The sequence below is a fragment of the Natator depressus genome, chromosome 2 (genome assembly GCF_965152275.1).
Source record: "Natator depressus isolate rNatDep1 chromosome 2, rNatDep2.hap1, whole genome shotgun sequence".
In the NCBI taxonomy this organism is placed as follows: Eukaryota; Metazoa; Chordata; order Testudines; family Cheloniidae; genus Natator; species Natator depressus.
The window spans coordinates 250,346,744-250,362,350 of NC_134235.1; the positions used below are offsets into that span (position 1 = coordinate 250,346,744).

A 15,607-nucleotide genomic window follows, 5' to 3' on the forward strand; every position below is an offset into this window, starting at 1 on the left:
CACTTACCTCAGGGCTTTGGTCTCCTTCCCACAGGGAACCTAGTTTAAAGCCCTCCTCACTAGGTTAGCCAGCCTGCTTGCAAAGATGCTCTTCCCCCTCTTCGTTAGGTGAAGCCTGTCTCTACCTAGCACTCCTCCTTCTTGGAACACCATCCCATGGTCAAAGAATCCAAAGCATTCTCTCCAAATGCATGTTGTCAAGTCAGCTATGCCTGATATCAGTTCTTTCAGTGCCAGGCTTTTTTTTTAATTGCCCTCCAGTGTTTCATGGATCTTAGGCATTATGCTATGGAGAAATAGATTTCCAGGCATCTTATACTAAATGAGCACCCTAAAACCTTTGTTAGCAGTGTGACTGCTCTAATCACATCAATGAAGAGACTGACAGCAAGTCTTCTAGTTCTGTCTGCTGTGTCTTGATGAAAACTGATGTAACAAATCTAAATTTCTACACATATGTGAATGTGAAAACAAATGTAAAGATTTTGTTGTTTAATATTTGCCAATTAAGTTCAAATTATTCCTCGAGGCCACACTAATTTGCTTGCACCTATCTTTCCAGGCATTTTTCCTCAGCTGGTAAGTTTACATCAACTCATGCCCCTTTACATTTAGATTCAAAGCTGATGACTAGAGCTGGTCCAAACTCTTCTGATGGAACAGTTTTTCATTAAAATTGAAATGGGTTGTGGGAATGCATCAATTTTGATGAAATGTTCTGCATTCTCATTTCATTTTGATAATGTCAAAATGTTTTGCTTTGACATTAGAGTTTCATTTTGTTTTAACCTTTTTATTATATTATTATTTTTAATATTGTATATTATTATATTATATTTTGTTTCCACATTAGCAAAACAAAACACGTTGATAGTTACAAGACCTGAAGAAGGGCTTCATGTAAGTTCCAAAGCTTCTCTCAGCAGAAGCTGGTCCAATAAAAGACATTACTTCACCCACCTTGTCTCATGGGAATTTTTGACTCAAAATGTCAGAATTTCCTGGGGAATGGAAATTCTGGTTTCCAGCCAGCTCTATTGATGTCATAAACAGTAATGTAAATTAGACACTGGGGACCTATGAAACTCCCACTGACTTCAATGGGAGTTGCCCTCATGCAACTTATAGTAGGATCTAGCCACAGGTGTAAGGGGAAAATCATGGGTCAGAAAATGAATGTAAGTAGCAAAGTAGAGTCACCTGGACCAATTTGGTATTCAGAGGGTGTGCAAAATGAGTGTAACTTACACCAATTTGGGATTCTGGGTGGACTCAGTACAATACTGGCGTTAGCAGCTCAGTTCCCATGGAAGTCAATAGGATTGATTCTGACACCAGGGTAAATCAGGTATTATGTTACACCATTGGAGTCAGTGCAGTTACACAGACAAGAAACTAGGAAGACAGCAAAATCAGGCCCTGGTGGAACTGTGCAGGATCCCAGGGGAATGGGCAAAGATATGCCACCTTTCCTAAGACAACACTCCCTGCACCAGATACCACATCCTGGGATGGGATGGCCTAGCAGCAGCTACAGCAATTTGATGCTATGTAAGGATCTCCCCATTCAGGTGAGATTCAATCCTCAGGTGGCTCGAGCTGTTGGCTTTTCAGCTTCTTTGCAAAATCAGGGTGACACAAAGCAGCCACAGCGGGGCTCTAGCAATGGGGAGCTGGGTGGACCATTTCCCAGCTGCCTTCCCCCTGCTATAATCTTTGCCTGTGACAGGCAATATGACACTACATGGCTGAAAGCAGCAGTGTGGGTGCGAAGGCACCGCCTGGGTGAGTAGAGAGCTGTGTAGGGATGAACTCAGGTGCGATTTGTCTGTACTCTACTCACCTAAGCAATGCCTCACCATCTACACGGCTACTCCAACCTGTTCTAGGGTGTCATAGTCTGAATACATAGTCTACAGACTGCCAAGAGAAGCATGCAGAGTAGATGTAGTCTAAGAGTATTGCAGAGACACTGAGTCAGATGCTGTTTCAGACAAGCTGCACTCTCTGCTGGAGGGAGCAGTAGGGTCAAAGTTGAAGAAGAACCCCAGGTAGCATGTGGAGTGGTGCAAAAGGGGCTGTAGAAGGGGTGTGGATCAGGCCCATTTTGATTTCTAAAACCTTTTAACATGGTAAGTTTAAGGTAATTTCCTATATGGTCTTGTTAGTGAGATGGCTGCATTTTGCAGATTAAGATGGTGGAACAATTTAATGTCTCCTTGATCTCCTCCCATTATTTCAGCACCGTGAGTTTTGATGTCACATGTATTAAGGTGTTCATTCTTCGGGCTCTGAACGGACTTTACAGAGGTTTAGAAAATGATTTCTATGATTTAATCCTTCAGGGAGCCAAAATTAGTGCTTGAAAAGACAATCTGAAAAGAATGCAACCAGACTCATTGTGACACTGCTGTGCTGCATCAAAAGATGCAGATTAAAATAGTTGAATTATATGGGGAAACACTTTTTTATTCCTCAGAGGACAATCAATATTTGGACTTCTCTGTTTCAAAGGTACTGGAATAATCTTTATTATTAGTTTGTTTTCATACAATGGACAATTGGACACCAAGTGCATCTGGGAGAATAAACAGATGACTTACTATGGTGATTCTTGCTCCCATCATAGCGTTAAACTAATGAGGAGTGGGGGGTTTTGTCTCTGTCTCTTAAAGCGCTGGGTGGGAATGCTACAATGACTGGCACCTAAAAATACATGACAGAAAGACAGCTCCATTAAGTTTCGATGGGGAGGGGGCATCTCCTACACAACCAAATTTTCTGGACTTAAGTTCTACCTGTCATTTTCTGTTTCATTATAGAATCTGTGCAGATTTTTGTTTTCTTTCTCTGCCATATGCGTAGGCTGCAAGCATGTCTCTTCCATATTTCTTTACTGTCAGTGCATCTCAGTTACAAAAGGGAGATTAAGGTGTCGCAGGTGTACTAGGTTATTACAGGTTCTCATACTGAGAGTGTCACAAATTGGTACCTTTCAGCAAGATGGCTGCTGCCAGCATTGGCCGAGATAATAGAAATGCCAGTTGAAATGAAAACTTTTCCTAATACATTGAATAGAAAATACAGTTGTAGAAGGGTTTTGTAATATTGAACTTTCAGGATGCCACACTTAACAACATGGGTGCAGTTTTACTTAACTGCGAAGGCTTTCTTGAAAGTGGCTTTTTTTGTCCTTTCCAGCAGAGTATTCCGATACTCACCCTTGATGTGAAGGCTCTGGAAGACAGGAGGATTGGATTGCACCAAAAAATACCTACTCTCTAGCAATGTTGCATCCAATCTTGCAGTCCTGATTTAGGCAAAGTGTCATTAGCCTCTCAATTATGCCAGCTGACACTGGATTTTCACCAACGTACGTTGAACAGAGTATGGTCCGATGTCTTTAATAGGCGCTTTGCCTGGAAAAGGACTACAAGATTTGGCCCACTGTGTTAATACTTTTAATAATGCACTTGGGAAGCACAGAAGTAAATGAGGTGTTTACTTCTAAGACAAGTACGTCAAAATTCTAAACTTTCCACATTATAATAGGTTAATCACAGTGGCAATTGGCTTCAGAGAGAGGAAATTTTAAATGTCTCCTGTATGTAGAGAAAAATCTCTTCTTGCACTCAACATTTTACGGGATGAATCAAAATTGCTTCCCCCCCATGCACATCTCCAGTGACTCTGCTGCAGACACTCTACTTCATTGCTGGAAGCCCCATGGGATGCAATGAGTGGGCAGATCTGAGGGCTTCCTTGTCATGGATGTCAGACAGGAATATTCATTAATAAATGCTAGGTTTCAGAGTAACAGCCGTGTTAGTCTGTATTCGCAAAAAGAAAAGGAGTACTTGTGGCACCTTAGAGACTAACCAATTTATTTGAGCATAAGCTTTCGTGAGCTACAGCGATGCATCCGATGAAGTGAGCTGTAGCTCACGAAAGCTTATGCTCAAATAAATTGGTTAGTCTCTAAGGTGCCACAAGTACACCTTTTCTTTTAATAAATGCTGATGTAGACACTTCCTTTACCTCCTCTCCCAGGCAACAACAATAAAATCCACTAACAGGAGAAAATAAAGCAAGGTTCTAGCAACTCTGCCAAACTGTGACCACTAAATCCCTCTTCAACCAGCATCTTTCAAGTGAAGAGGGAGACATTTTCTTCTCTAAACATCCTTCTTCAGACACACAAGCACACAATCATTCTCCCCACCCATTCTAAAATTCTTAAATATATAAAAAATGGATTAAAGTTAGGGAAAAGTTAGAATAGATTTGAATGCATAACAAACTCCCCCAAGGAGCTCTTGTTTCATTTGTATATAATGCCCTCAATGCAAAGAGATATTTAGCCATAACTGTGGGTCTTTCGATGCACTCAGGTAAATTGCATTTGCATTTCTCTTGATTTCCCTTTGCACGATTTACTGTGGTTATCATGGCAACACAGACATTTGTTGGGATAAGGAGTAGTGTGGAATCTGGGAGTGTAACATGATCAAAGCTTTAAAAGTGCGACATGAATGGGGAAGCTAATTTCCCAGCTTCTGATAGGTTTGTCAGAAAAATGAAGTTATCACAGTTATAATGCCTGATACTATCAATCCTGTGAATGAGGCTTGAATACTAAACCCCAAGTCATACCATTTCCTCTTCCTCTTCAGTAACCTGTGTTGTGAACAAGATATTTTTTGTGGGTTAACACAGCATTCGGAGCTGGAACAGGCACTGTCAAAACCAGACATGCGCCTGCTTCTCCACTGTTTTGCACCATATGTCATTAGTTACACCTGTGCAAAGGTGATTTATTAGTGTTTTGAGGAAATAAACATAGAATGCCTCTAACTTGGAAGTGAGTGTTTCCTACAGATGCAGAGCCAGATCCACAGCTGGGGTAAATTGAGTTATGCTGAATTACACCAGTTGAGGAACTGTCCCACAGAGACCAATTTAAACTAGTCAATACCTCTGTACTATATCTATATCTATATAACTTAGTTCAGTGTAAAATGAAATGGTTTTAGTGCCAATTATTCACTATTTGAATAAAAGTAAATGGTAATTTACACTTGGTGGGGTAACTCACATGACTGGAGCACTATCATGGATGGATATAAACTGTTCAGGAAGGACAGGCGGGGGAGAAAAGGGGGAGGAGTTGCACTGTGTGTAAGAGAGCAGTATGATTACTCAGAGCTCTGTATGAAACTGGAGAAAAGCCCATTGAGTCTCTTTGGGTTAAGAGCAACAAGGGTGATGTCGTGGTGGGCATCTGCTATAGACCACCAGACCAGGAGGATGAGGTAGACGAGGCTTTCTTCAGACAACTAACAGAAGTTTCCAGATCACAGGCCCTGTTTCTTATGGGGGACTTCAATCACCCTAACATCTGCTGGGAAAACAATACAGCAGTGCACAGACAATCCAGGAAGTTTTTGGAGAGTGTTAGGGACAACTTCCTGGTGCAAGTGCGGGAGGAACCAACGAGGGGCCATGCTCCTCTTGACCTGCTACTCACAAACAGGGAAGAATTGGTAGGGGAAGTAGAAGTGGGTGGCAACCTGAGCAGCAGTGACCATGAGTTGGTCGAGTTCAGGATTCTGACAAAAAGAAGAAAGGAGAGCAGCAGAATACGGACCCTGGACTTCAGAAAAGCAGACTTTGACTCCCTCAGGGAACTGATGAGCAGGATCTCCTGGGAGGCTAATATGATGGGGAAAGGAGTCCAGGAGAGTTGGCTGTATTTTAAAGAAGCCTTATTGAGGGTGAAGGAACAAACCATCCCAATGTGCAGAAAGAACAGTAAATATGGCAGGCGACCAGCTTGGCTTAACTGAGAAATCTTCAGTGAGTTTAAACACAAAAAGGAAGCTTACAAGAAGTGGAAACTTGGACAGATGACTAGGGAGGAGTATAAAAATATTGCTCGAGCATGCAGGGATGTAATCAGGAAGGCCAAAGCAGAATCGGAGTTGCAGCTAGCAAGGAATGTGAAACGTAACAAGAAAGGTTTCTACAGGTATGTTAGCAACAAGAAGAAGTTATGGGGAAGTGTGGGACCCTTACTGAATGGGGGAGGCAACCTAGTGACAGATGATGTGGAAAAAGCTGAAGTACTCAATGCTTTTTTTTGCTTCGGTCTTCACAGACAAGGTCAGCTCCCAGACTGCTGCACTGGGCAGCACAGTATGGGGAGGAGGTGAGCAGCCCTCAGTAGTGAAAGAACAGGTTAAAGACTATTTAGAAAAGCTGTACAGGCACAAGTGCATGGGGCCGGATGCAATGCATCCCAGGGTGCTGAGGGAGTTGGCTGATGGGATTGCAGAGCCATTGGCCATTATCTTTGAAAACTCATGGCAATCAGGGAAGGTCCCGGATGACTGGAAAAAGGCAAATATAGTGCCTGTCTTTAAAAAAGGAACTACAGACTGGTCAGCCTCACCTCAATCCCTGGAAAAATCATGGAGCAGGTCCTCAAGGAATCCATTTTGAAGCACTTGGAGGAGAGGAAGGTGATCAGGAACAGTCAGCATGGATTCACCAAAGGCAAGTCATGCCTGACCAACTTGATTGCCTTCTATGATGAGCTAACTGGCTCTGTGGATATGAGGAAAGTGGTGGACATGATATACCTTGACTTCAGCAAAGATTCTGATATGGTCTCCCACAGTATTCTTGCCAGCAAGTTAAAGAAGTATGGATTGGATGAATGGACTATAAGGTGGATAGAAAGCTGGCAAGATCGTCGGGCTCAACGGGTAGTGATCAATGGCTCAATGTCTAGTTGGCAGCTAGTATCAAGCGGAGTGCCCCGGGGTTGGTCCTGGGGCCGGTTTTGTTCAACATCTTCATGATGATGATGGGATGGATTGCACCCTCAGCAAGTTTGCGAATTACATTAAGCTGCGGGAAAGAAGTAGATATTCTGGAGGGTAGAGATAGGGTCTAGAGTGACTTAGACAAATTGGAGGATTGAGCCAAAAGGAATCTGATGAGGTTCAACAAGGACAAATGTAGAGTCCTGCACTTAGGAAGGAAGAATCCCATGTACTGCTACAGGCTAGGGATGGACTGGCTAAGCAGCAGTTCTGCAGAAAAGGACCTGGGGATTACAGTGGATGAGAAGCTGGATATGAGTCAACAGTGTGCCCTTGGCATATTGGGCTGCATTAGTAGGAGCGTTGCCAGCAGATCAAGGGAAGTGATGATTCTCCTCGATTCAGCACTAGTGAGGCCATATCTGGAGTACTGCATCCAGTTTTGGGCCCCCCACTACAGAAAGGATGTGGATAAATTGGAGAGAGTCCAGTGGAGGGCAACGAAAATTATTAGGGGGCTGGGGCACATGACTTATGAGAAGAGGCTGAGGGAACTGGGCTTATTTAGTTTGCAGAAGAGAAGAGTGAGGGGGGGATTTGATAGCAGCCTTCAACTAACTGAAGGGGGGTTCCAAAGAGGATGGAGCTAGGCTGTTCTCAGTGGTGGCAGATAACAGAACAAGGAGCAATGGTCTCAAGTTGCAGTGGGGGAGGTCTACGTTGGATATCAGGAAAAACTCTTTCACTAGGAGGGTAGTGAAACACTGAAAGGGGTTACTTACGTAGATGGTGGAATCTCCATCCTTAGAGGTTTTTAAGGCCCAGCTTGACAAGGCCCTGACTGGGATGATTTAGTTGGGGTTGGTCTTGCTTTGAGCATGGGGTTGGACTAGATGACCTCCTGAGGTCTCTTCCAACCCTAATCTTCTATGATTCTATGACATTCAAAAAACCTGTCAAATCATCATCGAAAGCTCATTTCTCCACAAACTTGCATAATTCCTCTGTAAAAATTTTTGCATATTGTCCTAAGGTAGATTTGGATTTTTTCCAATAAAAAATTATGTTCACAGGCAGGAAATGCCAGGATTTTATCCTTGACCAATAGTGAAATTTAGGACTTAAGCCAGAGGTGGGCAAACTACAGCCCGTGGGCCACATCCAGCCCGCGGGACCATCCTGCCCGGCCCCTGAGCTCCTGGCCTGGGAGGCTGTCCCTCCACCCCTGCAGCCACACAATGGTCTGGGCGGCAGGGTTGCAGAGCCCGGCGTGACCCGGTGCTCTGTGCTACGCAGTGCGGCTGCTTGTCCTGGTGCAGCTGCGCCACCAGCCACCGGTGCTCCAGGCAGCACGGTAAGGGGGCAGGGAGCAGAGGGGGGGTTGGATAGAGGACAGGGGATTTCGCGGGGTTGTCAGGGGCATGGATAGGGGTCGGGGTGGTCAGAGGGCAGGGAATGGGGGTTGAATGGGGCAGGGGTCCTGGGAAGGCAGTCAGGAAGGAGAGGAAGGGTTGGATGGGGCGGCGGGGGGCGGTCAGGGGACAGGGAGTGGGGGGGTGGATGGGGTAGGGGTCCCGGGGGGGCAATCAGGAAGGAGAGGGGGGTTGAATGGGGTGGTGGGGGGCAGTTAAGGGCAGGGGGCAGTTAGGGGCGACGGGTCCTATATAACTTTTCTATAACTGCTCTACTCTATAACTATATAACTTCTCTATAACTTCTCTACTCTATGGCACCTTAGAGACTAACCAATTTATTTGAGCATAAGCTTTCGTAAGCTACAGCTCACTTCATCGGATGCATACCGTGGAAAGTGTAGAAGATCTTTTTATACACTTTCCACAGTATGCATCCGATGAAGTGAGCTGTAGCTCACGAAAGCTTATGCTCAAATAAATTGGTTAGTCTCTAAGGTGCCACAAGTACTCCTTTTCTTTTTGCGAATACAGACTAACACGGCTGTTACTCTGAAACTTCTCTACTCTATAACTTCTCTACTCCTATTCGAGATTCTCCTGTTTATGTAATCACATTACTTCTTTTGGCCACAGTATCACACTGGGAGCTCACTTTGAGCAGATTATCTACCACAACCCCCAAATCTTTTTCAGAGTCATTACTTCCCAGGATAGAGTCCCCCATTCTGTAAGTATGGTCTACATTCTTTGTTCCCACATGTATCCATTTACATTTAGCCATATAAGAACTCATAGTTGGCTTGCACCCAGCTTATGAAGCGATCAGTTATGTTGAAACCCTGCTCTGTATCAATGACCTGTTCTCTTCATTATTTACCACTCCACCAATTTGTGTTTCATCTGTAAATGTTATCAGTAATAATTTATGTTATCTTCCAACTCACTGATAAAAATATTAAAAAGCATAGGGCCAAGAACCAATTCTTGAGGGACCCCACTAGAAACACACCTGCTTAACAACAATTCCCCTTTTCAATATATTGAAACCTAACAGTTCGCCAGTTTTTACCCATTTAATGTGTGCCATGTAAAATTTATATTGTGCTAGTTTACAGAAGTCTAAGTATATTATGGCAACACTTCTATCTTTATCAACCAAACTTGTAATCTCATAAAAAAAAAGATATCGAGTTAGTTTGACAGGATCTATTTTCCATAAACCCATGTTGATTAGCATTAATTATATTATCCCCCTTTAATTCTTTATTAATTGGGTCCCATATCAGCTGCTCCATTATCTTGCCCAGGATCAATGTCAGGCTGACAGGCCTATAGTTACCAAGGTCATTCCAGTTACCCTTTTAAAAAATCAGTACATTGGCTTTCTTCCAGTCTTCTGGAACTAAGTGCTCGAAAACTAACTGAAAATTAACATTAATGGTCCTGTGAGCTCCTCAACCAGCAATTTTAAAATTCTTGGCTGCAAGTTATCAGGACCTACTGATTTAAAAAATGTCTAACTTTAGTAGTTTCTGTTTAATGTTCTCTAGAGATACTAGTGGAATGCAAAGAATGTTATCATTACCATATGATGATCATCTATTTTTCCCCAAATACAGAACAGAAATATTTATTGAACATTTCTGCCTTTTCTGCATTATTACTGATAATTCGACCATTTCTATCTAGTAATGGACCAACACCATTGTCAGGATACTTTTTGTTCCCAATATATTTTAAAAACTCCTTGTTATTGTCTTTAGCTCAGCTAGTCATAGATTTCTCCTTGTGTCCCCTGGGTTCCCTTATCAATATTCTGCAATTCCTAACTTCTCATTTATATTAATTACTATCAACTTCCCCTTTCTTTTTCATTATATATATATATATATATAAATATATGTATTACAGTTGCCGTAAGCTCCCCTCTAAAGCAGGTCAGGTTTTGTGTTTGTTTGTTTTTTTTTAACCAAAATGGCCTTCTTCCTTGATTGCGGTATTCTGGCATCTTGGGCATGTAATAAGATGTTCTTAACTGATTCCTCACTATTATTCACATTTTTATGATGCATTTTTTCCTTAAGGGTTCAATAAGGACATTTTGATGTTTCTCAATAGAAATTTTTCAGAATTTCCATTCCGCAAAAACGTTTACTTTTCATCCCAATTCGGGATGTAAACAACTTTCTAACTATCAAAATTTCCTGCAGGATGGAAATTCCATTTTCCATCCAGGTCTAATACGTATCAGTAAAATTCTGATTCTACATTTTCTTCCAACAATAACATGAAATGAGCTAGTACCTACCTATGAGAGAGAGATCAACAGCTACATGAATGTGTAAAAATGCAGTGCAGTCTTACTAGACTGGAAATCAGTGTTTTTGAACTTTTTCCTTAGATCCTGTTGTGAAACTTCAGTAAGCTCCAATGAGAAGAGACTAGATTTTAAGTTTTAACTGTACCCACTATTATTTATTAGCTTGAAAAGCATTGCATATAGTACTAGACATATTTCTAGGTGAAGGGTCAATGAACGCATGCTTTTTTGTTCTGATGAGCAAACAAGAGTATTTAACAATGTACCACAAACCCCCCTGCCTTGAACTGATGTAGAAAGACAAGAAACTTTTTTTTTCAAATCTCAGCTAGAAATAGATTCTGTCTCCAGAAAAATAATATGAATTTCAGCCAATCAATAATGTCAGATTAATCAATCATAACAAGGCCACCATACTCTAAGCCACTGTATATAGGGTTTACCTTACAAGAGGTTTACCTTACACGGTACTCGCCCATATTCAACTATTATGGGGGAGGGAGAAAAGATGTCAAAGAGAACACAAACATTGTCAGTAGCAATCATTCTATTTAGCAACTATCACATATATGTTTTATGTATGCTTACTTGCCTTCTTTTAGCTAGAACTAGGGAGCAACTGACAGGACCTATCAAAGCTTAAACAACACATCTGCTGTTAAGAATAAAGCCAAAATGCACAAAGCCAAAACAGCAAGTAGTCACACTCAGGTTTCGATTTAATTTACTTTACTTTCCATGCCACCTTCACTGAAACCGATGATTTTAATACATGTCCCTTAAATAAAGTAAAAGAAAAACAACCCTTTAAGATATTTCCAAATATTTTCTGACTGCACATTTCATTGTCCTGGTGTCTATTTGGATGACATGGCTTGATAACATTTAGAGTTGTAGTTCCCCATCTTCTCTTTTATCAGCTCATCAATCAATATGGCAATACTGGCTGGTGACAGAGTGTAATAAGCTTCCCCATAGTGAAGCATTAGAGGTTAACATTTATCTATTTGTGACTATCTACATGGTTATTTGGTTATGTTTTCTTCACATAACACCTCTCTAAGGATAGTGCTTGTGTCTGAACATTCTTCCTTACATCTCTGAGACCCAAAAGAATTTCAGCTTGATGCAAAGGGCCCACTGAAATCCATGGGTTTCCATTTACCTCAATGGGTGCTGGATCAGAGCTAATGGCATTGGCTGCAACATGATTAATTGTGATCCATGAAACAGAGAGGTAGAGCGGTTCAAAAAGTGTGTGTGGGGGCGGGTGGGGATTTGTTGGGAATCATTTTTGTGTGTTTTTCATCAAAATTTCAAAACATTCAGAATTTTTCAACCAGCTCTATTAAGAGGTCTGTAGAATAAGTAAGTTTACAGTGTCAAACTAAGGCATGTTCCTAACTCATTATTTGCCTTTCTCGAAAACGTGCTTCCTAAATCAGCCACTACGTGCTCCTACATATGGTCACATCAGCATTTGCATGGTTCAGACCCTTTAACCAGAACTATTTGGGGCTGAAGTTCTGCTACATAAACCAAGTCAAGCCACTTTCCCCTCCTCATGTATGGAAAATTTCATTTTAAATTATCAGAGAACCTAAGGGCCCTCTCTAATATTCCTATAATTTGAACTAAAGGAGAACTGGGGCTGGACGTGGGTGGGAATTTAGTTACTCTTGTTAACATAATTAATTTGGACATAGAGAAAGCATACAATGATAGGAGACACTCCCTTATTAAAGGCTGAATTTTGCCCTTGGATATGCACATGTAACTTCTACTGAAGTTAATGAGAGTGGCAAGTACATATCCAAGGCAGGATTTGGTCTTAAACGTTTGCATTATGAACCATGGATCTAGAGTTGGATGTGGAAATGGATGTCCTCTCAATAAACTACTGCCATCAAACAAACATTTTAGCTCCCTACCTGCTCCATTTCTGTGAATGTGCTCTGCTCCTCATCATCTTCTTGATCTTCAATATCAGACTCCCCCACAGCAATGGGAACACAGATGGACAGGTGAGGGTTGGTCAGAAAATCATCATTGTCACTAATCACTGGGAGTTTCTGCCCATTTTTGTCAGTCCCATCGTCGGCATGGTTCTCTTTGTGGTTCTCCACATCTTTACCAATGCCTGCAGTGGTATGGCTATTCACACAGTTGTGAAGGACACCTGTGTTCTGGGCAGCAAGTTTAATCATTGCCTTCTTTTCAGCTGTCGTCCTCGGATGCCTAAGTAAATTACAACAGAAATCCCATGTTGTGTTTTTCACATACTGAAGCCCCCTGTTGATCCGAGCAAAAGCGAGCTGCAGATTGTTCATCTCTCCATCTTCATCCGGTGCTGAGAGGTTGTCAGCACTAAAAGAACTCAGTAGCAAGGCAAGGAACAGGTTGAGCACCTGAAATTAATTAGAGTCAAAAGAAAATCAATGGTACTGTCATTTTGAAACTTAACACTTAGGCTTGGAAACTACAGGGTCTCATTCTGATCTGACTTACACCAATGAAACTCTATTCACATCCATGGAGTTACTCCTGATTTGCAATGGTGCAAGTAAGAATCAGAATCTCATAGACTTTTCAAAAAAATTATTTTCAGGAACAAAAGTTCAGCATAGACAGTAACATGTCCTGATCCTCCAAAAAGTTTAAAAGCAGACAACAAAACTCAAAAACAGAAGAGAGGGATAATTTTCATATAAAGACATAGTTGAAAATATCCTCAAGTATTACTGTAGAATATACTTGACAATATGACTAGTATTCCAGCTTAAAGAAGGAGACTAATTGTATGGCTAAATGGTTTCCGGTAAGAAGCTACTTAGCTGTAATAGAATACTGTAAGAAAAATGCTTCCAGGGCTTCCTTGATTTCTATTCATCTTTACATTGTTATTTATATTTCACAGTATACAGTGACATGAATGTTCATGGCACTTAGTGATGGCAATAAATTTGGAAACACTTTCAAGTGTCTGCATTGGTTTTAATGCTTTTATACTGAAATAAATGCACTTTCCTTTACTTTTAAGGATTTCTAATGCCATGTAGCAGAAGCAAATATACATGGGTAATGCATTTGGGATGCTCTCTCTTCACTTAGGACTTTAAGGGTGGAAAAGGCTGCCCCTAATCTAAAGTTCATTCATCATGTGCTATAGATCTACATTTAAAATATAAACTATAGTGCAAATTAGATGGTGATAAAAACTTTAATTAACATTTGAGAAACATTTGATATGCAATCCATACAGGCAAAGCACCAAACTAACAACCCTACAGATCCATAACATCATAAGATACCAAGTTCAACACTTTCAAAAGTGGCCTCTTATTTGGGCTGCTTGTGTTTTTCGGTGTCTGACTGAAAAACCTTAAGCCTGAATCTCAGAAGTGCTGAGCATTCACAATGCAGCTGCCATTACTGGGAGCTGCCCTGGTCAGCTCCTCTGAAAATCAGGCTCAAGATGCCTAAAGGTTGTGCAACTTTTCAAAGTTTGAGTCACTTTCAAAACTGCTAGTCAAAGAATCTGAATTTCTATTACTTACAAGTCCTTTCTTCTGATGCTAGGTACGTAACTGTGACAATATAGGGCCATAAGTGGCTGCATTAAATGCCTATTTTGATCTGTAACCAAAATGCGATTGACTTCTAAGATGGTGTGTTAGACTAATAAAGGGGATCAGACAGTTCCATCATGCTCATCCAAAGGAGAGATATGGTCATTAGGTCCATGATTTAAACCCATTGAGACTGAATGGGTCTAATTGGCCAAACAGTGGAGCAGCTGTCATGGGACAGCCTCCTGGATAGGCCCTACCGGATGCTCCTGCTGACCAGAGAAAACCAATTTGAACAGGGAGAGAGCCAGACTGAAGCTCCCACATACACACAGGAAGATCTGGGCTGGCTAGGAGAATATTAATTTGTTCTATTCTGTTCTTGTAACTTCAGCTCTATCTAATTTAGCTTGCAGTGAAGTGTAAGATTAGATTAAATGTCTGTGTCAGTTGTTTTTTGTTTTAAACTCCTTTTTTCTCTAATGCTTTGTTCCAGCCACTAAATAAAACCACTTTATTTTAAAGAGGCTGTTGGTTGCAAGTTCCCCAAGGGGAAAAAAGCAGCTGCCTAAAACTCAGTTGTACCTGCAGGGTGATAAGTGGCTGGTTCAACATGCGCTCTTGGGTCACTGGCCTAAGGCTATGTCTACACTACAAATTACTTTGGTATAACTTATGTTGCTCAGGGGTGTGAATAATCCACACACCTGAGCGACGTAAGTTATACAGACCTACATGCTGGTGTGGGCAATGCCATGTAGATGGGAGAGCTTCTCCTGCCAACATAGCTACCGCCTCTTGCAGAGGCAGGAGTTATTAAGCCAATGGGAGAGCTCTTTCCGGTTGGCTTAGAGCGTCTTCACCAGCAGTGCTATAGCCGCGCAACTGCATCGGTGCAGCTGCGCCACTGTAAATGATGTAGTGTAGACATAGCCTAAGAGTGGAAGAATCACATGATTCCACCAGGCAGGTAAAGACAAGAGGCTGAACACCTAAGGTGGATGCACTCAGAAAACATGCAGAGATACAGCTAGCTCTGCTACTGTGACAGTCGCTGTGACTAAATTTAAAGTTAAAAGACATTTATCCAAAATAAAATGTTAAGAAACAGTCTGGTATCCCCTTGATTGCTACCTAAACAACCAACCAATGAATAAAATATACGCTAGGGCTAGGGTTGCCAACTTTGGTTGGACAAATTCCTGGCGATTTCATCACATGACATAATTTTCAATTAAAGATTAATCTTTAATTCCTGGAGACTCCAAGACAATCCTGGAGGGTTGGCAATGCCAGATAGGGCCTTGGCACTCACACTGAGTTTTCGGCATAGCCAGTTTTCAGGGCCTTTTCCAGTGCAATGAACTTTTGTGAAGGATGTTTATTCTTGCACACTGCCAAAGTTTAGATCTGTACAAAAAACAAGTCAGCTCCTCCTCTTTCTGATTAACTTTTAATTGAAATTTTTATTAGTAT

The 15,607-nt window shown here is 41.6% G+C and overlaps 1 protein-coding gene across 1 annotated transcript in view; it reads right to left on the minus strand.

Annotated features, from left to right (window-relative positions):
* SCN5A (sodium voltage-gated channel alpha subunit 5) overlaps window positions 1-15,607 on the minus strand; it is a 319,838-nt gene that overhangs the window by 107,835 nt on the left and 196,396 nt on the right. Inside the window, exon 17 of the mRNA XM_074946329.1 lies at window positions 12,494-12,970. Within this exon, the coding sequence (XP_074802430.1) occupies window positions 12,494-12,970 (477 nt within the window). The remainder of the gene's footprint in view (window positions 1-12,493; window positions 12,971-15,607) is intronic.